The sequence below is a fragment of the Lynx rufus genome, unplaced genomic scaffold (assembly GCF_022079265.1).
Source record: "Lynx rufus isolate CCGP_SWC_20201006 ecotype Redwood Valley unplaced genomic scaffold, mLynRuf1.p SCAF_2, whole genome shotgun sequence".
Classification (NCBI taxonomy): Eukaryota; Metazoa; Chordata; class Mammalia; order Carnivora; family Felidae; genus Lynx; species Lynx rufus.
In genome coordinates this window covers 111,065,196-111,089,039 of record NW_025814834.1, presented here as the reverse complement: position 1 = coordinate 111,089,039, position 23,844 = coordinate 111,065,196, and the positions used below count along the sequence as shown (strand labels likewise).

The window sequence follows — 23,844 nt, the reverse complement described above, 5'->3', positions numbered from 1 at the left end:
ATTTGCACATGTTAGGAAGCACTCTGTAAAGTTGAGAAAGCCGATTCATCTTTCCACAGTGTTCTCATTCTGCTGTTTCTTCCGAGTTGTATGTAAAGTTGTAAAATTAAAGTGGACTGATATGTTGGTATCATTTTTAGGGGTTGAGAGGCAATGGTATTTCACAAGAATTGTAGGAGACCATTTCTTGAAGTCTACTATGTACTTTATGTATTTTATCTGATTCATTAGTAATTATGATTCCAAAGCAAAGAGAAGTTGTTACTGATCATGCATCAATAGACTTAGTAACCTCCCACTTTGCCATCTGCTTTTAGGCAGATGAACATTGTGCTCTAAACCTTACTTTCTTGAAATTGATCACTTATAACACGGGTACTCTAATTCTAGTGGTCTGATTGTTTTTGCCTTATGTGACATTTTAGTAATGTTTGCTTTTGTTTCCCTTTCTTCATTGTTCTCTTCTGCCCTCTCCCTGTCCTCCAGCAGTGGTATTGGCGGATGGAGCCACAATTGTAGCCAACCCTATTAGCAGTCCATTCAGTGCCGCTCCAGCAGCAACAACTGTGGTGCAGACCCACAGCCAGAGTGCTAGCACCAACGCTCCGGCCCAGGGCTCGTCCCCCCGGCCAAGTATCCTCCGGAAGAAGCCCGCCACGGATGGGTAGGTAGACCCAGTAGTGCCACATGACACCTCTAGTTCTGAGTATAATTGGTAGAAACATTAGGCTCTCTATTGTGCTGGTAGCAAACTCTAAATCTCTCATCTTCTGTGACATTTTTAATCTCTTTCAAAATAACCTCACCCCAGGCTTGTTCAGTAGAGCCTTGCCAAGCCCAGACTGTGGGACGGTAAGAATCCAGGAGTCTGTGGGGGGTTAGTTTATAAACAGCCATTGCATACTACTTTAGGAGTTCTCTCTATTTTGTGGAGTTTAATCCTAGACTCCCTAAGTCGCTTCTAACAGACCCTTCAGGTTTGTCTAGGTAAGCACATTAATGTGTACTGCGTTTTTTTTTTTTTTTTGTTTCCTCATCAGCCAGCATGCATTGTTGTTCAGGACAAGCAGTTTCCCAGGTGTGTTAAGTAAGGGTCCTATTCAGCAGCAGAAGTGTACTGTGTTTCCATAGAACCTGAGTTGGTGGGTGATGGGCAGGAAAGTATGTGCTGTGCTCTGAAACTTAACTTGAAAACTTGGGAGGTGGGAGATGGGCAGTCACACTTCATAGAGCAGAGTTTCTGTGGCTGCACTGAGCTGATGTGTGTCTACAAAAGATTATAAGGGTTAAAGCATAGTGAGAACATAAGCTGCTGGGTCCATACAGGGTTTCCTGACATGTGGAGCTTTCCGTAGACCAGACTCTCTTTTAAGGATAAATCAGTCTGTGGCAAAGGAGCCTTATCAATGAAAATGCAGGGCAAAGCTTGTACTTAACATGGCAGGTTGAACATGCACTTCTAAATTTCTTATCCTCTCAAAACCCTATAGAACTTTTAGCAAAGAGGCTTTTTAGAAAGATATAAACACACAAGAATGAGAGAATAGAAGACTGGGTTAAACAGAAGCAGGATTGAAATGTGTTTGAGAGGATCAGAGCCCTGCATCCCCTTCCCTACCCATACTTTGCAGTGCACTGCCCTTCCCAACCCCAGCATGCACCTGGAGAGTTTAACACTGCAAATGGTCCACTGAGATCAAGTAGCACAAGGGGGGGCCAGGAGTATTATACCAGAAACAGATTTGCAGAGTGCTGAGACTTACCAGTCCCCTTCTCCCTTTTAGCCGGCAGAACCCTGGCAGTTGAACGCTGTTGACAAAAAGTGAGATGTTGACTCCACTTTCTTTCTGGGCTTGTCCAGCCGAATGAAAAGATGCAGATACCAGCACTAGGGGTTTCCTAAGGTCAGGAATCAGATCCCCCTTATGTGAAATTTAAAGTAGGCAAGTTCTTCCATGAACTCAGAGCTTCCAGCCAACGTTAGTCCCCCGTTCCTAATCATGAACACACATCCAAGCAGGTTTCTGAGGGCCTTCTGGCAAACCACTAGACGTACTGAAAAACGCAGCTTGGAGCATAAAGCAAGGCAAGGAGAACAAAAACAAAAAGTGAAAGCAAATAAAGACCAAAACTGAATGCTGTCTTCAAAGGACAAAAAAAGATGTATCTGTGCAACAAGAAGGCAGTGCTATCAAAAAGGAACATTTAGAGAACAAAAGAGTGTGTCCTGAAATTTAAACTACCACAGCAGAAATTGAACTCAGAGGAGTTGGAAAATATAGTTGAGGAGGAGCTCTTGGGTGGCTCAGTCCGTTAAGGGTCCGACTTGATCTCAGTTCAGGTCTTGATCTCAGGGTTGTGAGTTCGAGCCCTGCATTTGGGCTCCACACCCAGCGTGGAGCCTACTTAAAATTGAAAAAAAAAAAAAATACAGGAGTGCCTGGGTGGCTCAGTCAGTTAAGCATCTGACTTATCAGGTCATGATCAGGTCATGATCTCACGGTTTGTGAGTTCGAGCCCCTCATCCAGCTCTGCTAACAGTGCAGAGCCTGCTTGGGATTCTGTCACTCCCTGTCTCTCTCTGCCCTTCCTTTCCCTGTTCTCTCTCTTTCTCAAAATAAATAAACTTAAAAAAAAAACTTAAAAAAAGTATAGTTGAGGAAATCTCTCAAAAGTAGATTGAAAAATACGAACACAAAAATAAGATAGAAGAGGAAAGACAAGAAAATCAAAGAATCAGCTCAGGAGATCCCGCCTCCAAGTAATGTTTCAGTGAGAGATCTGTGAAAAGAAGGAAGATCACTTAAAAAATAACTCCTAGAAAATTTCCAAACCTAAAGGGCATGAGTTTCCTGATTTAAAGAACCGCAACATGCCCGGCACAAGTAGATGCAGTGCGTGTTAATAAACCAGCACTGAGAGGGGCGCCTGGGTGGCTCAGTCAGTTAAGCGTCCGACTTCAGTTCAGGTCATGATCTCACGGTCCATAAGTTCAAGCCCCGTGTCGGGCTCTGTGCTGTCAGTTCAGAGTCTGGAGCCTGCTTCCGATTCTGTGTCTCCCTCTCTCTCTGCCCCTCACCCACTCACTCTCTGTCTCTATCAAAAAATGAATAAACGTTAAAAAAAACTTTTTTTAAACTGTTACTTAGATAAACATGTTGAAATCTCACAACCCTGGAGACAAAAAGATCTGCCCCCTTCTCCTCCACTTGGCCGCCTCCCTGTGACCTTTCTGCTGTGCCCCCATAGCTGAGTTGTCATCATCGGAATTCCTTCCTCTTTGAGTGTGTCGGCCTTCTCTAAGTGGAACTTGGCTCTTCCTCAGGATCTCGACTCCTGTACTCTCCCGAAAGTAATGGCTGTCTCTCTTCCTGATCCTCCTGTCACTGGGCCTGGTGCTGGGGTCCATGTCCTCTTGGTGTCTCACTGCCACTTTCAAGCCATCCCTCTTCGAAAGCACTCAGTTCGTATTCAGATTTCATAAAATTTGCACTTGAAGAGTATACTTTCACATAGCCAAGTCATTCCAGGCCCACTGAAAAGTTTTCTAATAACTGAATCAAATATCAGTTTTAAATTCAAATTATTTAAATGAAATACCGGTACAAATTTTGCTCCTGGTTGCACTTGCCCATCATTCCAAGTACTTAGTAGCCCCGTATGGCCAGAGACTACCTTGTTGGTCAGAGCAGCTCAAGATCAGATTCCAGTTCAATTTGGGGGTATGTTTGTATGTCCTTCAGAAGGTACCTAACATCTGGCTGTCATTCTGTCTGAAATGATATCCCAGGTCTCTGATTTCTCAGTTGCTTAAATGCCTCTCCGTCTTCCCCCATCCATCAGCACAAACCCACAAGCACAAGCCTTCCTTGACCTTTTCTTCTGTCCTCCGGTGTCCCACAGCCTACCTTCTGTCTTCCCACCTCACCAGCAGTGGTGAGCACACTACCCACCAGGGAGCCTTCCACCCGTTGATGCTACCCCCTTTCATGACCTTTCTCTCCTCTCCTTGACTCAGTTTTTGGGGTCTGCTGCAATCACTTCCTTGCATATGGCCCCCACTTCCTTGCACCCCTCTTCACTTTGTCAAAACCAGAGTCAAATCCAACTTTCTGCTGAATTTGCGCAGCAGATTGTGGTGGGGTAAACAACTGTGTTGACTGGCCTTGCTTAACCTCAGAGACCTCCACTAGGATCTTGAAGACCAGCATAGGATGCTGTCCTAAGCCACTCTCCTGGACAGTTGCCCCCTGCTCCTCTCAGAACTCCCACACTTCCTTACCCATGTTCACTACCAGCTAATGAACTTGATCCCTCCTTTTTTGAGAAAAATGGAAACACCCAAAAGAGAACTTGGTCAACTCTAGCTTTCAATCTCCCTACCTGCCGGCATCTGTATCCCACACTCTACTCATCTCATCTTTTACTGTGGACAAACTCTCAGCCCTTCACTCTGGAGCCCCTGACCTCTTTCTAGCCTGCTGAGAACAGTGCTGTAGCTCTCCTCCCTCTCACCTGTTTACCAGTGTGTTCTCGCTGGTGTTTCCTTCACATAGAAAGCAAAAATATGCTCTCATGGGTTTTTTTGCTACTATTTCCAAAGAAAATAAAGGAGTTTGCTAACTCCATTTTTTCTTCCAGTTTCCCTCTCTCTCCACGTTTTCACTGAGGTATAGAAAACTGCATAGATAATGCAGGTATGGGGTAATTTAGCACCGAGTGAACACAGCATGCAACCACTATCTAGGCAAGAAACAGAATACTACCAATACTTTCTCCCAAAGGGAATTAAGCAGTTTATCTTTTGACCTTGTTGACTTGCTTTGCCTCTTGTGGCATTTGTGTTGAATCATATATTACGTGTTTTTGTATGACTCCATCTTCCTTCCCTTTGTTTAGTTCATCCACGTTAATTGTATGTGATTGTAGTATTTTTATTGCTGTGTGAGATGCCATTAAATAACAGTACCATAGTTTATCCATGGATATTTGGGTTGTTTCCAGTTTGGGGCCATATGTTATCCTGAACATTTTTGTGCATGACCTTTGACACATAGCTAAATGTATTTGTTACATACCTAGGAGGGGATTGGCTGGGTTGTAGGCTATGCTTTATGTGCAACTCTGGTAGGTACCTGCGTATGCTCCAAGCAGGCAGGGAGGGAGGGGGGGGTCATCGCATTTATCATCACCGGCACTTGTTGTTGACACTCTTTAAGTTTGGTTAGTCTGTGGATATAGAGTGGTGTATCTCACTATGTTTAATTGTTTTCTTCGTTTTCTGCGGGGGTAGTTAGTGGAATTGGTCTTATGTCTTACTTTTTATTATGGGAAACTAAACGTAATAAAATTTTGAACATATGAATGTTATACCCATCATTCAATTTCAGTTATCAGCTTATCACCTCATAGCCAATCAATTATGTTTAATCTAGATGCCTACCCACCCCCTTCTACCAAATTATTTTGAAGCAAATCCTAAATAGTACATCTTCTCATTTGTATACATTTCGGCATATGTCTGTTGAGAGATACTTATGAAAAAGTATAACCTCATAATATCAAAAATCTAGTTCAAATCTCTAGGGGTCTCAGAGGTCACAACTTTTTTGTTTTAATTTATTTGAATCAGTATTCTGATAAGGTGCCCACATTGTATTTAGTTGATATGTCTCCTAAGGCTCTTCTATATATAGATTTCCTTCATCTCTTTTTTCCTTGCGATTTATTTGTTGAAGAAACTTGGTCTTTTGTCCTATAAACTTTTTCCTCTCCTTCCCTGTCTTTCCCAGGGTTTTGTCAGTTACATCCCCTTTGTGTTTCTTAGAACTGCTATAACAAATTACCACAAATCTGGTGGCTTAAAACAACAGAAATTTATTCTCACAAAGGTGCCTGGCTGGCTCAGTCGGTGGAGCATGCAACTCTTGATCTCAGGGTTGTGAGTTCGAGCCCCATGTTGAGTGTAGAGATTGCTTAAAAATAAATCTTTTAGGGCGCCTAGGAGGCTCAGTCATTAAGCATCTGACTTCAGCTCAGGTCATGATCTCACGGTTCATGAACTCAAGTCCCACATCGGGTAAGCTTGAGCCCTACTTTGGGTGAGCTTGAGCCCCACTTCTCTCTCTCTTTCTCTCTGTCCCTCACTCACTTGTGCCTTCTGTCTCTTTCTCTCTCTCTCTCTCTCTCTCTCTCTCAAAAATAAATAAAAATCAAATCTTTAAAAAAAAACTTATCCTCACAATTCTGATGGCTAGAAATCTAAAATCAGGATGTCAGCAGGGTGTTCCCTTGTGTATGCACCCTGGGAGAATCCATTCCATGCCTCCTTGCTAACTTTTGGTGGCTATTGGCAATCCTTTGGCTGTGGGAATATCACGCCAGTCTCTTCTTCTGTATTCACATGACCTTTCCTGTGTCTCTCTGTCTCAAATATCTCTCCTTTCCGTGATAAGGATACCAGTCATTGGATTTAGGGTCTACCCTCCACACCAGAAAGATCTTAACCTTGAGATCTCTAAATTACACTCACAAAGACTCTATTACATTCACAGGTACAGTGATTAGGACTTGGATATCAATTTAGCCCACTACCCCTGTAGTTTGGTTTTGCTGTTCTTGTCCCCGCCACGTTGTCTCTTGTTACTTGAATCTAAAGCTTGAACAGATTCTTTTTTTATTATTTTTTATTTTTGGCAAGACCAGTTTATAAATTAAAATGTCTAGTAGTCCCCCATTTTGAGATGTTAGCAGACTTGGTGATCACTGTCTGGATCCATTAATTAGGCTTTGCAAAATGGTGTATTCTGGTTCAAGCCATTTTCTCTCAGCCCGCTCATCTGGCATTTGCTTCCAGCACTCTGCCGACACTGCCCATGTCACACTTACAGCTTCCACATTGCTGAGCCCGCTGGTTCCCATCTGAGCCACACGTGGCCTCTACTGGATGGCACAGTGACACTAACTTGGTCATCTTTCTTTCACTTGACTTCCAGGAACTTTTTCTCAGGTCAACATAAACATGTAAACACAACAGTGATCGGGAGGAACACTTAATACGGATGTTAAGTTTGATAATAAGTAGAAAGGAGATGTGGCGTGGTCGAAGCAGCAGCTAAAAGAGTCACAGTGGTTGCTTCCTGGAGAGAGATGGGCAGGAAATGGGGAGAGATGGAGGGGACCTGTGTTTTGTTAAAAGCTTTTTAGTGCAATTTGGCATTTTCAATAACATATCTATAGTATTTGGATAAAATTTTAAAAACCATTTTAAAAAATGCCTAGCAAATGTAGTGTTTTTATTTTGTCATAGTTATGCCTAGCAAATATTTACTTCTTATCCTTTAATGCCCTCGGACTGTTGTTTTCTGGGTTTGTCTGGTCTCTTTCAGAATGGCAGTTCGGAAAACCCTCATTCCTCCTCAGCCTCCTGAAGTGGCTAGCCCTCGAGTGGAAAGCTCTATGCGGAGTACATCTGGGTCACCTAGGCCTGCAGGGTGAGCACATAAATGTTATCACTCTTGGTTCCAACTGCACACAATTGAGGAGGAAAGAGTCTAACATGTGACAAATTTTACATAATTTGCCTGTGTGCATCTTTTTGTATCCACATTCTAGCTGTGTGACCTGGACATATTTCTCAGCCTCTCTGATTCTTATTTATGCAATAGCCATACTTATAATATCTGCTTCATTGGATTCTTGTGTATTTAAATGAAATGATGCATTTAAAGTGTTTAGAACAGAGCCTGCCTCATAGTAAACACCCAGTTATCGTTGCTGTCAAACATGGCATCATGTCAGTAGTTAATACATGCTGCTTTCTTTGTTCTTCATTCCACCAGTAACACTATTTTGGGAAAGAGAGGCAATGTAAGAACATTTAAAGTATAAAGTTAAAATCATTGTCCTGTTCCCCACCCACCTTGCCAGTCCCACTAGCTAGAATTAATATTGATTGGTAACAGTATTAAGTATCTTTCTGCATCTTTTGCCTGTGTACACAGGTAGATAGATTGAGTCTTAAAAACAGAATCTTGCTGATTAGAGTGTTCTGTATCTTGCCATTTTTACTTCTGTCAGTAACAGCTTGCCATGTTAATGTATTTAGATGTACTTCATAAAACTTCATTCAAGAAGAAAATTATGAATGCCTTGTATGTGCCAGGTACTGTTTTAGAATCTGGGAATATAGAAGAGTGACTAAGACAAAGTGTCCATTCTCCTTAAGCTTATTTTCTAGTGGGTGTAGAGAAACAAATATGTGAAGGAAAAGGAGGCAGTGTGAAGGGAACGCAAAGCGATGGGAGGCAGAGGTGACACCATCCAGAAAGCCTTCTCTGAGCAGAGGTTGAAGGGCAGGAAGGAAGCGCCACATGCTGCCTGATGTCCAGCTGCATGAGTCAGAGCAAAGAGCAGGGCCAGGAATTATGTGGGAGGACATGCAGTCGTTACTTTACGCAGTAGTGCAGAAAAGTACAAATAACCATTCAAGGGGCAGCTGTGAAAAATAATCATAATTGTAGGGGGTGGGATTGTACTTACTCTAGGATCTTTAAAAACACTGAAAATACTCAAAACTCTCTCATTGTCAGTTATATATAAGGAAGTGAAAAAAGTAGTAAAACTAACACTTACTTGGTACACTGTAATTTAAACATGAGAAACATTGAGAACTAAAGTGTCTTCTAAAAACTAATCAAGAGTAGTTTGAACAGCGCTTACCGCCTTCACATTGTGTAACTTGACGCAGAGCGACAGTCTTTCCATGTGTTGGTGAATTGTCATACTCCTTTCTGAGTTTCGGTCTGCTTCTAACATTGTATCCTGTATCTTTTCAGTGTTGGCAAATTGTCTCCAAGAGTTCGTTTAACGTGAAATTTTTTGCCAGCCTCACTTCTAGGGATATCTTCATCCTTTTTATCAAAACCCTCTGCCGTAACTAACACGTGGAATACAAGTGCACATTTCAAAGCAGAATCTTTTCACTGTGCTAGCAGCTTCATCAGATAGCTTAACATTAATTCGTTAAATTAAAGTTAATTAATTACTTAACTTTGAAGTAAACCAGCCTTTATTGGCCAGGAAAGGATTTGTTGTTTTGTTTTCATGGGTTTTTTTTTTTTTTTTTCCCATTCTCCTTGAAATTGGCCTTTTTCTTTCATTGTGCCAGCTAACTTTACCACTTAGACCTGAATAGGATTGAATGTCCTCAGTCCAAAGTGGAAGTCAATACTACATTTTGCCACAGCAGCTTTCTGTGCCCAGTGCAATTTAAACTAAAAGATGATAAGCGACTTTACCATCTTTGTCGGTAAAGTCAAAGTCCAATTCATTGGATTCTGTCTGTGTGGTCCATGCCGTATCTTCATACAGGCCTAGCGCTCGTCCTGTCTTCTCTGCTGTTGCTGGTTTCAAATCTTCTAATCACATCCAATTTCACTTCCAGAATGACTGTTTTTTTCTCTGCATTTTTATCTGTGTTGGCCAGTTTTTGCTCTCTGTCATCCATTATTATAAAATTTCACCTGGGTTTGTCTCTGGGAAACAAGAGACTGCACAGCTCCACACTTTGCTGTCCGTATAAACTGAATAACAGATTCAGTAACCAGTCATGGACATATTTCGAAGGAAGTGATGTGATTGGTCATAGATCCTGATGCACATCTGTTAGTTACATAGTGATTTATGGACTGAGGAGGCAGCAGCAAAGTTTGCATAAAATTGCTTAAAGTTTATATAACTACTCACAGTTAATATTATAGTGAGTGGTAGCTCAAATTTGAACTGCGTTGGTGGGAGGCTGGTATAATGTAGTTACACATATATACGTACGATTCACACACTGCACAAAGTCAGGACTATCTATATATTAGGTATATACAAGGAACAGCAAGAGAAACCAGCCTAGAACGAAAGGAGAGTTGCACAGCATGGTTCAGAGATATAACTGAGGGCCAGATGATGTAGGGCTTTGTGGATCATTCAGTGTCCTTTCGATTTTATTCTGGGTAAGACTGAGAGCCATCAGAGGTCTAAGGCATAGGAGTGACATGATTTGACTTTTTTTTACAAGAACTGCTCTGGCTACTGTGCTGGGAATAAACTGCAGGGAAGTAAGAGTGGAAGCAGGGAGACCAAGTGAGAAATAATACAACCTTAGACTATCATAGAGGCATGGACCTCTGTGGAGGTAGTAAAAGTCTTCAAAAGAGTTCAGATTCTGGTTGTATCTTGAAGGTACAGCTGACAGAATTTTCTGACAGAAAGGGAGAAGTCCGGCTAGGAGGTTTTGCCTGAGCGACTGCAGATAAGGAATTATTCTTTCTGAAGTAAGGAAGCCTATGGGAATAGGAGAGAAAAAACTTTTTTCTTTAAAAAAAATTTTTTAATGTTTATTTATTATTGAGAGACAGAGACAGAGCGTAAGCAGGGGAGGGGCAGAGATAGAGGGAGACACAGAATCCGAAGCAGGTTCCAGGCTCTGAGCTGTCAGCACAGGGCCTGATGCGGGGTTTGAACTCACAAACCGTGAGATCATGACCTGAGCCGAAGTCAGACACTTAACCAATTGAGCCACCCAAGCACTCCGAGAGAAAAAACTTTTTAAGTTTAGTTCTAAATATTTTACTCTTGTGATCTCCAGGTGGTTAGACACAGCCAAGTGGAGATATCAAATGTATAGTTGGATATAAAATTCTGAAGTAGATACAGCCGTAGAATTGAAGATAGAGGTCTATGCTGGTGATTAAGTTTTGGCAGATACATGTTTCTAACACCGTGAGAGTGGAAGAGAGCCCATCAACAGTGAGTATAGAGAATAGACCTGGTACAAAGACCACGTGTTCAGACATGTCCTCTTAGGAGATCAGAAAAACGAAAAACCAGAAAAAGAGACTGTATTCCTATTCCTTTACTGTGTGATGTTCTCAGAAGTGTTGGTGCCATAATTAGTCCTCCATTAATGAACACTTAAATTATTTCCATTCTATCACTGTAATAAATACTGCAGTGAATCTTTATCATTGAGCCCCTTCGCAAACATTTCTCTGGAATACATTTCTGGAAGTAGCGTTACTGGGTCAAATTAAATGTGGAGATTAAATTCTGATTTCCAGTCACTGTATCTGTTTATGTCCTCATGAAACGTGTTCCCATTTTCTCCACATTGTTGCCAACATTAGATACTGAACTTTACAAATTTAATACATTATCTTTGTTTTTCAAGTGTTTTTTTTGTTTGTTTTTTTTAAGTAGCACTAGAGTTAACTTTTAAAGAGCTGGGAAAAAAATACAGTAACTGAAGCCTCTGTGACATACAAAAGTACATTCCTTGTAAGCAACTGTATGTGCAGAAACTTAGGTGAGCAGGGGCTATTTGCAGAGTCTTTCCCGGACTTAATATGGTTACAAGGTAGATTGTGGAGGTAGGGCCCCGCGCATGCAGGCACCCAGATGGCCTTCCTTGCAGTGGGCAGTCTGTTTCTGTGCCACCTGAAAGAAGGGAGCATTTGGACGGTGAAAAATAACTAGCTGAAACCAGAGCAGTCTCCCCACACTCCCACGCCCAAGTGAAAGGAATCTCATGGAAATTGCTGCTTTTAGGAATAGCCCACCTCATTCACTGATGAGTAATAAAAGGATATTCATGTGAAGATAACTAAAATTAAAACGTAGGAAAAGAGCAACAAAATATACTCATTTGTTCAGTAAGAACATGCACCAGAAAAGTGTTACAGAATAAGTGTGAAACTTATTTTAAAATTCTGACTGTGAATTTAAATTACTTAATGACGTTAGCACCACCTCACTGATGGAAAACACACAAAGGATGAAATGCAGACTAAGTGACAGGACATAAAGGGGTGACATGTGAAGGGATAGAACTCAGTAAAGATTTAGAAGAAACCACAGAATGAAGGTAAAATTAAAATAGAAAACAGTGTAGACATAGAGGATAGAAATGGAAGAAGCAAAATTAAAAAAAAATTTTTTTAATGTTTATTTTTGACAGAGAGAGACAGAACATGAGCAGGGGAGGGGCAGAGAGAGAGGGAGACACAGAATCCGAAGCAGCCTCCAGGCTCTGAGCTGTCAGCATAGAGCCTGACGCAGGGCTCAAACTCACAGACTGCGAGATCATGACCTGAGCCGAAGTTGGACGCGCAACCAACTGAGCCACCCAGTTGCCCCGAAAAAGCAAAATTTTTAGAAGAAATAAATATAAAACAAAAACCATACAAAATATACTATGATACAAGATCAAACATATACATGTCAACATCTCAGAAACCAATATGTGAGTTAAAAGTAAGGATGTGTTAATGTTGTCATTAATTATTTTTAAGTGCTACACGACATGGGTGTATAATTACTGACAGCTTAGATTCAGTGAAACACTGCAGTAGAGTGGTGTTGTGTGGAGATAGTGGAGGGTTAAGGGAGGGAACAAGAGTTCCCAGTACATCCTTTGAAACATGAACGTATCACTGGGGCGCCTGGCTGGCTTGCGCAGAGCATGCGACTCTTGATCTTAAGATTATGGGTTCAAGCCCTACATTGGACATAGAGCTTAAAAAAAAAAAAGAAAATGAAACATGACTATATTACCAATTCCAAGCCAAAAGATTAAGGAAGATTAAAATATAAAATGGGGGAGGGGGTAGCACCTGGGTGGCTCAGTCAGTTAAGCGTCTGACCAGCTCAGCTCATGATCTCTTGGTTCATGAGTTTGAGCCCCGCATCAAGCTCTGTGCTGATGGCTCAGAGCCTGGAGCCTGCTTCGGATTCTGTCTCCCTCTCTCTCTGCCCTTCCTCTGTTCACACTCTGTCTCTCTGTCTCTCAAAAATAAACATTAAAAAGTTTTCTTTTAATAGAGAGGCACCTGGGTGTCTGAGTCAGTTGAACGTCTAACTTCAGCTCGGGTCATGATCTTGTGGTTCATGGGTTCGGGCCCTGCATCTGGCTCTGCTAACAGCTTGGCGCCTGGGTCCTGCTTCGGATTCTGTGTCTCCTTATCTCTCTGCCCCTCCCCCAGTCATGCTCTGTCTCTTTCTCTCAAAGATGAGTAAACATTAAAAAAATTATTTTAATGTTATAAAATAGAAAACAGATTTAGAAAGTAAATCCAAAAGCTGTTAAAATAAATTTAAAATATGAACTTTAAAACAAATCACATAGTACTAATTCATCCTCAGACTCTCCCCGAAACCTATAGAAATTCTCCAAATACAGGCAGACCTATCAGATCTCTGTCAGTTCCATTTTTTTCTAGTTTACATCCCTCCCTCCTTAAAGCCTTGCTTCCACCTACTCCAATCTTCACTGGTTGCTCTCTGGACTCGGTGCCCAGCTGTTATCCCTTGTGTTTCCTTTGTCCTTCACAGTCTGAATTCCCTTCATCTCATCCCTGGTGACGTATATTTCCTTTTTTCTTGATTTACTTTCTGATTTGTTAGAGCATCTCTTTTGCAGCAGACAAACAGTACGTAAGATGTCAATTTTTGACCCTTTGCAAATCAGGAAATGTCCTTTTTCTGCCCTTACTCTTTTTGTTTTTATTTGTAGCAAGAATTACTATCAAACTCCATTCACTGGGCCATGGACCCTTGTGGTGGTAGCGAAAGACTTGCCCCTCATGTGGCACACTACCTACACTTGTGAGTTCATTGGCCAGACAGTGGCCTCAACTCCAAGCTCTAACAGTGGGCAGGGCCATCACTCTGGAGTCTAAGTCTCCTTTCTCTCTGTTGTTGAGATTAGGTAAATTATATTGATCTGTCCTCAACCCCACTGATTCTATCTCCACTGGGCTCCTGAGAATGTCCAGTGAGTATGTTTGGTCAGTTATTGTTTTTCACTTCTGTAATTTAAATTTGGATCTTTTTATAACTTTGATTGCTTTGCTGAGATTTTTCTGGTTTTTTTATCTTTTAAATTTGTTTTTTATCTTTTGAATTTGTCATTGCTTGTTGAAGCATTTTTATGATCTCTACGTCCTTGTCAGATGCTACCCGACATCATTCATCTCCTGTTCAAGTTGTGATTTTCTTGGCTCTTGGTTAGACGAGTGGTTTTCTGTTTGGACCTGGACCTTTATGGTCTTAGAAGACCCTGGAGTTTATTTCTAGCTTAATGTTTTGGCAATCCTCCTCTCACATGGCCGCAACTAGGGAAGGGAAAGCATTGCCTTCTCACTGCCAAGAGGAGAGTTGAAGGCCAGGTTCCCTGCTTGACCTCTTTTGACACCACTTCAATAGTGAGATGGCGGAAAGAGAATCACGCTGCCTCATTACAGCCTGGCAAATGTGGAAGTCTAGGTTCTCCACAGCCTTTGCCGGAGAGCGTGGGAATTGGGACCACAGTCGTTTCTGTGGTGTTTCACTGGGAGAGCAGTTATTGTCTAGAAGTCTCCTGTCTTGCTCAGCTGCTCCTGCCTTGGTTCCTTGAGCAGACTTTTCTTGGGATTTTTGTCTGTGCCCTTTGACATTTCTGTATTATGGCCTTCCAGGACCCAGACTGGAGCACAGTCAGAAAAGAAACCCAGGGAACTCACTGCTATGTCTTCCTTTGGTCCTGAGCGCCCTAGCCAGTCTGCCTTCATCTCTCAGCAGCTGTTTTGTTGCTTTTATATGTAATACTCATGATTTCAGCTATACTGAACTAGGAAGAATATGGAAAAGTATGTCCAGGCCATCCTTCCATAAACAGAATTCCTGCTTACACTCTTAAATAATACAATGGCTGGGAGAAGTTTAAATTGAAAATCTCTTTTTCTTTGCAGGCGATATCTTCAACTTTATCTCATAGCATTCTTTTTTGGAGTTCTTAATATGAAAACCTGTAAATGTAGAACAAAATAGAGAACACAGTATTATTCAACTAGATTTAACTTTTAGTATTTTGCCATATATTCCCTTTTTTGGTGCGATCAAATTACAGAATTTCACTTTTAAGTAATTCCTTGGGGAGTACCTTGACTGGCTCAGTTGGTAGAGCATGTGACTCTTGATCTCTGGGTCATGAGTTCAAGTCCCACATTGGGTGTGGAGTCTACTTAAATTTTTTTTTAATATATATATTCGTGCATTTTGACAATTTAATTATGTGTCTAGGTGTGGGTTTTTTCAGCTTTTCCTACACAAATTGGTTGATTGATGTTTTTCATCAAATCTGGGGAGTCTTTGGCGCAGTTTCTTCAGATATTGTTTCTGCCCCATTCTCTCTTTGCTTCTGGGACTCCCATCATGTATGTGTATGTTGGTATAGTTATTGCTGTCCCAAAGATCTCTGAGGCTCTGTTTATTTTTCCTCCTGTGTACCCCCCCTTTTTTTAAGTTTTTTTTTTTTTAAATGTTTATTTTTGAGAGAGAGAGAGACAGAGCATGAGGAGGAGAGGGGCAGAGAGAGAGGGAGACACAGAATCCAATGCAGGCTCCAGGCTCCGAGCTATCAGCACAGAGCCCGACACAGGGCTCAAACTCACGAGCTGTGAGATCATGATCTGAGCTGCAGTCAGATGCTTAACTGACTGAGCCACCCAGGCGCCCCCTTACCCCTTTTTATAGTTTCTCAGACTGGATAATCTCAATTGACCTATGTTTGAGCTTATTGATTCTTTCCTATGCCTGCTGAAATATAGTTTTTTTTTTCCAACTGCTATATATATATGTGTGTGTATATATATATATACATATATATATATATGTACATATATACATATATATATATATTTTTTTTTATAAATAATCTCTTTGCCCAATGTGGGGCTCCAACTCATGACCCCGAGATCAAGAGTCACATGCTGTACCAACTGAGGTAGCTGGGTGCCCCAGAAATACACTTTTGAGTCTTGTTAGTGATTTTTTGTTTTCTTTTCAACTCTTATATTTTTCAAGTGCAGAATTGCTTTTTGGTCTTTTTTTTAATAATTTCTGTCTCTTTATTAATCTCAGTTTGCTGAGACATGATTTTTAGGCTGTTCTTATAACCATGATCTCCTTTAGTTCTTTAAACATATTTACAATAGCTAACTTAAATTCTCTGACTAGTAAGCCTAACACCTGTGCATCCTTAGTGACTGTTTTATTGCTTCCCCCCGCCATGTTCAAACATTGCTTTGTTTCTTTACATACCTCAGAATTATTGTTGAAAACTTGACATTTTAAACAGTGTGTGGCAACTCTGGAAATCAGATTCCCACACGTCCCTGGGGTTTGTTGTTGCTGCTGGGGTTTGTTGTTGGGTTTTGGTTGTTTAGGGACTTTTGTAAAATAATTCTTGAAAATCACTGTCTTTGTCTAGAGTGGCCACTGAATACACTCTTAGCTTTGTAGTCATCTAATGATTAAACCGATTTCCTTGAATGCCTGAATGCCTGGAACCAGTAAGTCTCTGTGTTTGCTAAGGGCCTTATGTGTCTTGGGGTAGCCCATCAACACTGAGGCAGGCGATTTTACATCTCTTTTTTCTTTTCGCTTACACAGAGCCAGAGGTGAGAACCTGTGTCCTTCTTGGTTCTTTCCTGGGCTCTGCACAGCCCAAGGTACGCGCACAGTCCTACATGTATATATTGCTTCCTGAATTTGCCAGAAATACGTTGGAGCTTTTTGAAGCCCCTGTGGACATTTCATTCTCCAACTTTTCCTTTAAAGCTTTTTGGGTAGCTTATTGTTTGCCCCACTTGTTACCATCCTATCAGTTAGCTGGGAAGCTGATCACTTGTGTCTGATTTGTTCCAGTACTCTAGAAGGAAAAGGTGTTCACACTGAGCAGGTCTGGTAGATAAGACAGTCTTGCAAATGGGAGCAACCAGTTTGTATAATGATAGTTCTCTGGTCAAGAGGGTTTGAAGGGCCTCTAGCCCCTCTGGTAGCTGCCAGCTGCTGGTTTTTGCTGTAAGCATGGACTGGTGGTTAGCAAGCCTACCATTGGCGGTGGAAAGGGAGAGAGAGAAATAGGGCAGGGGCGCCTGGGTGGCTCAGCGGATTAAACATCCGACTTCAGTTCAGGTCATGATCTCATGGTTCGTGGATTTGAATCCCGTATCAGGCTCTCTACTGTCAGCACTGAGCCTACTTCAGATCTGTCCCCCTCTCCCTCTGCCCCTCCCCTGCTTGCACACGTTCTCCTACACGCTCTCCCATTCTCTCTCTCTCTCTAAAAAAAAAAAAAAAAAAAAAAAACAGTTAAAAATAGGGCAAGTTAAACACCACAGAGTTTATTGGTCTTACTGAGGTTTGGCTGATTTTCTTGAATAATTTTGCTACATTGTTCATTTCCAGAGTTCTGAAAACATTGTTAATGCCAAGTTTTTGTTGCTTTTATGAAAGAGAATTTTCAGAGATCATTACTCCCACATTAATTCTCTTTAATTCCAGAATAATCTTTTCCTGTACCCCACCTTTGTTTACTTATTTTGAAATAATTTAAGACTCACAAAAAGTTATAAAATAGTGCAGAAAGTTCCCATGTACCCTTACCCAGCTTCCCCCAATGATTACGTCTTACATAACCCTCGTATTTTTTCAAAGTGAAAAAATTGGCATTAGTACAATGCTGTTGACCAACTACAGACCTTATTAAAATGTCACCAGTTTTTTCCCCCCTTTGGTGTATATTTGAAATCTCATCCATGAATAGATTTATATAATCATTATCATGATCAGATTGTGAACCTCTTTTGTTGCCACAAAGATATTCCCTTATTCATAGTCATACCTTTCCCGCAAACCTAATAATACCTTGCCACTTAGCTGTGCCCCACCAGAATTTTTTCATTTTGAGAGTTTTATGTAAATGGAATCTCAAATTAAATATATACTCTATATATGTAATATATATATTTTTTCATACCTAATGATGCTGGCTTATTTTTTCACCAAATGTTGTACTTTTGAGATCCATCCAAATTGTACTATGTATCAGTAATTTCTTCTTTTTAGGGTGAGTAATGTTACATCACATGGGTATACCTGTATGCTTATTTACCCGTTTGCTTATTGAAGTTCATTGGGATTGTTCTGGTTTGGGGTTATTAGAAATAAAGCTGCTATGAACATTCAGGTACAACTTCCTTGGTAGACATATATTTTCACTTCTCTGGGATAAAAATCCCAAGAGTATAGTTGCTAAGTTACATGGTCCATGTATTTTTCATTTTATAAGGAACTTCCTAACTGTTTTGCAGACTGGCTGTACCATTTCAAATTTCCACCGGCAACATGTGAGATCCTTGTATCCTAAAACCTTGCTAACCTCATTTATTAGTGCTAGGAGGTTTTTGGTATATCAAGTTGCTCTACATCCTTTCCTGTGCTTGCTATTATAAAATCTTAAGTTTTATTTTCACCGTCTGATTGGGGTGTGGTAGGATATCATCAAGACTTTAATTTGCACGACTCTAATGGCTGATGGTATTGAACATCTTTTCATGTGCCTGTTTGCCTCCTGGATATTTTCTCTAGTGTTTGTTCCTTATTCATATAAGTTTGTTCCTTATTCATGTTGTCTTCTATTGAGACTGTATGTTTTCCCAGTATTGAGTTTACAGAGTTGTTTATATATTGTGAATATCATTCTTTTATCATAGATAATAATGTGTTTCGGTTTGTTTGTCTTAACCATTTTTAAGTGTACATTTCATCAGTGTTAAGCATATTCTCACTCTCGGGCAGCCCTCTCCAGATCTATGCAGAACTGCAACTCCCTATGCCCATTATTCAGCCACTTCCATTTTCCCTCCTCCCAGCCCACGGGGGCCACTGTTGTACTTTTCTTTTTTCAGTGAATTTGACTACTCTGGGTACCTCATGTAAGTGGAATCAACATAATGTGTTTCACAAATACTTTTTTTTCAGTCTGTGCCTTGTCTTTTACTTCTTAAAGTGGTCTTTAGCAAAGCAAAAGTCTTAATTTTATTTTCTTTTTTTTGGCAAAAGCCTTTACTTTGCTAAAACTCAATTTATCATTTTTTTCTTTGGAGTGTACTTTTGGTATCATGTCTAAGAACTCTTGACTAAATCGTGGGGGGAGGGAGTTGTATTTTTATAAAACTTTTATAGTTTTACATTTTAAACTCAGATTTATGATCCATGTGGAATTCAATTTTGTATATGGTATGAGATTTGGTTTGATGTTGAATTTTTTGCCTATGGAAATCCAGTTGTTTTTGGCCTTGAACTTGAGGGGGTACTTTTCATACCTTGAAAAGTACTGCTTTTCATATCCTGAATTTTCAGCATTAGTATGTAAACCTTTACAGCTATTAAATGAAATATTTTACTGGGACACCTGGCCAGCTCTGTCGGTAGAGCATGTGACCCTTGATCCTGAGTTCGAGCCCCATGCTGGGTGTAGTGATTATTCAAAAATAAAGTCTTTAAAAATATTTTTTTTACTTTAAAAAATAATGTTTAAGAAGAATTTGTAATGACATGAGGAACTACTTCTGATAAAACTGAAAAAAATAGGATATATAGTTTTTTTCTAATTTTTTTTTAATGTTTATTAATTTTTTGAAAGAGAGACAGAGCATGAGCAGGGGAGGGGCATAGAGAGAGGGAGACACAGAATCTGAAGCAGGCTCCAGGCTCCAGGCTGTCAGCACAGAGCCCATTGTGGGGCTCGAACTCATGAGAACCACAAGATCATGACCTGAGCCGAAGTCAGACACTTAACCGACAGAGCCACCCAGGAGCCTCAGATAAACAGTTTTAAACATTAAATGTATAGCTACTTTAGAGGCCTGAAGTATTCTGGTAAAATAGCTGGAAAGTTGTGATGCCTCTGGGTAAGGGACTGGGTATGTGAAGTGGAAGAAAATTATCTTCAATTTGTATTCTTTTGAATCATTACCATGTGTGTGAGCTTCCTCTTCTATAAGAAATAGGTTTACAAGAAACTACAGACAAAGTGAGTATGATTGTGATTTCAAAACAAAACTTCATAAGGCAACATGTGCATTAAGGAATTGGGGGAGAAAAAAGACTAATGTAGTAAAAGTTATTTGACTTTTGATGATGTGACTTTAAGTGAATGCTATTTTCTGAGTTAATTTTATCACTGCTTATAAAATTTGGTAGGGTGGGCCCAGGTGGGGATATTTTTAAAACTTACCTTAAAGTTCAATATCTAGAATCAAACTAATAGAGTTAGGGTTGTGCTGTGCATTGTACAAAAAGAACTGGACAAACACCCATCCTCCAAGATGTTTGCTACATTATCTTCATTTTCGTGTTTCAGTGCCAAGCCTAAGTCAGAAATCCACGTTTCAATGACCACTCCAGTCACTGTGTCCATGGAGACTGTGTCCAGTCAAAGCAATGACCAGCCCACCATTGCAGTCCCTCCCACGGCTCAGCAGCCTCCACCGACCATCCCAACCATGATCGCAGCCACGAGCCCCCCATCACAGCCAGCCGTCGCCCTCTCAACCATTCCCGGAGCGGTCCCCGTCACTCCTCCTGTCACTACCATCGCAGCTGCCCCTCCGCCATCAGCCGCTGTGGCCGGCAATCTCTCCTCTGTGTTGGGCCCTCCAGTACCTGAGATAAAAGTTAAAGAAGAAGTGGAGCCAATGGACATCATGAGGCCGGTCTCTGGTAGGTTCATTCCCGGAGCATTCTTCATTGGCACGTGACACTCCTTGGGCCGGACTCCTGGGACCCTCAGCTGCAGAGCCCGATCCCTTGGGGTACACTGTTTGCATTTCATTCCTTTTAAGAAAGAGAAGACTCCCTAACAAGCCTCCTTTTGAAAACAACCCATTTTTGCTTCCCTTTTAGCACTAATTTTCTTTCTTCAACAGAATCATGAAAAGGATTAACATTTCTCCAAGAATATCCTGAACTAGAGCTTCTGTGGCTATCTGTTGTATTTTCTTTTCCATTTCTCATTTTGGTTTCTGAGTCTTATCTCTTTTTTTTCTTAATGTAGTTAAAACATTGCCAGTGTTACTTATTTATTTATTTTGGAAAAACTGATCATTACTTTCAGTAATGTTACTGTTTATCTCTTTCGGATTTTTCTTTGTTGTCTCCTTCCTCTACTAAATTTCAGATTAGTTTCTTTTTTTTTCTAGTTTCTTGTGGTATAAGGTTTATTTGAACTTTTTTCTTAATACAAACATTTATAGCATTAAAAAAATAAAAATAGAAAAAAATAAAATAAAATAAAATAAAAAAATAAAATTAAAGATAGAAAATAAGGGTCAAGATAAATCAAGCCAAGGGCTAATTATCTAACAGTTTATTCCCTGCCAGTTTGTGTTGCCTTATTATGCAGTGAAGTAAGATCTATGTTGTTGAAAATACTCTCTTGATAAACTTACATGTGATTAGTTAAATCTTGAAATTACTCGCTACTTTCTTTCCCTCCTCTCCTTGACTCTGAACTTCCAGTGTGTGAAATGCAGGTCACTTTGAAGGTTTTCTGATTGTTTGTATACTTGTTAATAATTTATTGAGGAACGTTGCTTCCCCCGACTGCAAAAATAACATATCATGTACAGAATTTACGAAATGCCGATAAAGCCCAGGTGGAAGGCAAGTCATTTTGTACTCCCGTTACCGGGCGTTGCCCTCCTAGCATTTTGGTTTAAAGGCCTCCATCCCCCATGCTGTTTGTTCAGTAAGGGGTGTGGTTGTGCTGTGTCTGCAGTTATTAAACCTGCTGTTTATTTGTATTTAGTATGCCATGAAATATTCTTCTTACCCATTATTTTATATATATAATACCCACAATGTTATTCTTACCCACATTCAGCCTCAGTACTCCCATTGAAAGACACCGTGGATAACCCAGCATGGGAAATTAAATGTTTTCCATTTTACTGTTCTCTCTTGATTTGGATAGTTCCTCTTTACCTCTCTGTACTGGAAAACTGATGGTAATCCTGCCTCAAATTGTAGGGCTTGACACCAGGTACTGTGACACATTCTTGTACAAAACAAGTACATCTCCATCCTCTTGGAGCTTACGTTTTAGCAGGGGAGAGAAACAGTTAAGAAAAGCAATGACAGATACAGGCATACCTCAGAGAAATTGTGGGTTCATATCCAGACCACCACAATAAAGCAAGTATTGCAGTAAAGTGAGTATCATGGCGCCTGGGTAACTCAGTTGAGTGGTTGACTCTTGATTTCAGTTCAGGTTATGATCTCACTGTTTGTGAATTCAAGCCCCACATCAGGCTCTGTGCTCACAGCACCGAGCCTGCTTCAAATCTTTTGTCTCCCTCTCTCTGCCCCTCCCCTACTTGCATGCACGGTCTCTCAAAGAAATAAATGCTAAAAAAAATATTTTTGATTAAAAAAATAAGGGACGCGTAGGTGGCTCAGTAGGTTAAGTGTCCAACCTCATGATCTCGAGGTTCATAGGTTCAAGCCCCGTGTCGGGCTCTGTGCTGACAGCTCAGAGCCTGGAGCCTGCTTCAGATTCTGTGTCTCCCTCTCTGCCCCTCCGCCACTTGTACTCTGTCTCTCAAAAATAAACATTTAAAAAATAATAATAGTAAAGTAAAATGAATATCACAGTAAATCAAGTCAAATGAATTTTATGTAAAAGTTATGTTTACACAATAAGTGTGCAATAGCATTAGGTCTTTTTTTTTTTTTTTTAATGTTTATTTATTTAAGGGAGCGTGCACTCACAAGCAGGGGAGGGACAGAGTCAGTGCAGAGCCTGACACGGGGCTCCATCCCAGAAACCATGAGATCATGACCCAACCCAAAATCAAGAGCCAGACACTTCACCAACTGAGCTATCCAGGCACCCTGTGATAGCATTATGTCTTTAAAAACAATATACATACCTTAATTTAAAAATACTTTATTGCTGGGGTATATGGGCGGCTCAGTCATTTAAGCATCCAGCTCAGGTCATGATCTCACCATTCGTGAGTTCGAGCCCCACATGGGGTTTTCTGCTGTCAGCATGGAGCCCACTTTGGATCCTCTGTCCACCCTATCTCTTTGCCGTTGCCCTTCCCCCACTCATTCTCTCTCTCTCTCTCTCTCTCTCTCAAAATAAACTTTTTTTAAAAATACCTTATTACTAACAAATGCTAACCATCATCTGAGCTTTCAGTGAGTCATGATCACTGATCACGATCACCATAACAAATATAATAATAATGAAAAAGTGTTAACAAAATGTGACACAGACACAAAGCAAGCAGATGCTATTGGGAAAACGGTGCTGGTAGACTTGCTTAACACAGGGTTGCCACAGAGCATCAATTTTCGAAAAGCACAGTATCTGCAAAGCACAATAAAGTGAGGTGTGGCTATGTGAGGGAAAGTCGGAGCTATGAATTTAAGAAGAGTTTTAAAGGGAGGGCCTCACTGAGGAAGTCATCTTTGAATAGAGGCATTAAAAAGATGAAGTGCCAGCTATTCGGATATCTGGAAAAGGAGCACTTCAGGCCTGAGGAACATGCCTAGTGTCCTCCATAGCAGAGACGGTTCAAGCAGACAGTCCAGGGATAGTACTGGACTCCATAGGATCAGAGATCCAAGGTCCTACCACCCCTAGTTTGACCCTCATGCTTTAGATTCAAGAGAGCTGCTAGAACTCCAGCTATTGTATCTGAGTTCCAGGGTGACAGAAGACAAGGAGTAGAAGGTCACACCTTCATTTAAGGACACTTATAAAAAAATGCTACAAAACACTTCTGTTTTCATTTCATATGGCCACACCCATCTATAAAGGAGGCTAGTAAATAGTCTTTCAGCTGAGTGGCAGAGTGCCCATCTACAGGTGTAAGGGTCCTCATTTAAGGATGGTGAAATCATGATGTATTAGGGAGCAGTCGGCACCCTCTGCCACAAGTAGGGTGCTTAGCACAC

At 40.7% G+C, this 23,844-nt stretch overlaps 1 protein-coding gene and 1 non-coding gene across 10 annotated transcripts in view; one reads left to right on the top strand and one right to left on the bottom strand.

The window, feature by feature from the left end:
- The window catches only part of SAP130 (Sin3A associated protein 130), an 80,112-nt gene that overhangs the window by 42,861 nt on the left and 13,407 nt on the right, over positions 1-23,844 (top strand). For 5 of the 9 annotated variants that reach the window (XM_047083289.1, XM_047083285.1, XM_047083283.1 and 2 more), the window contains 3 exons: positions 487-664; positions 7,389-7,493; positions 20,240-20,598. In XM_047083289.1, the coding sequence (XP_046939245.1) occupies positions 487-664; positions 7,389-7,493; positions 20,240-20,598 (642 nt within the window). The remainder of the gene's footprint in view (positions 1-486; positions 665-7,388; positions 7,494-20,239; positions 20,599-23,844) is intronic. The other 4 variants (XM_047083286.1, XM_047083291.1, XM_047083284.1 and 1 more) reach the window with 3 other exon arrangements.
- On the bottom strand, positions 13,557-13,710 carry LOC124516800 (small nucleolar RNA SNORA62/SNORA6 family). The gene has a single exon (XR_006963191.1). It is a non-coding gene; the product is annotated as a small nucleolar RNA SNORA62/SNORA6 family (small nucleolar RNA).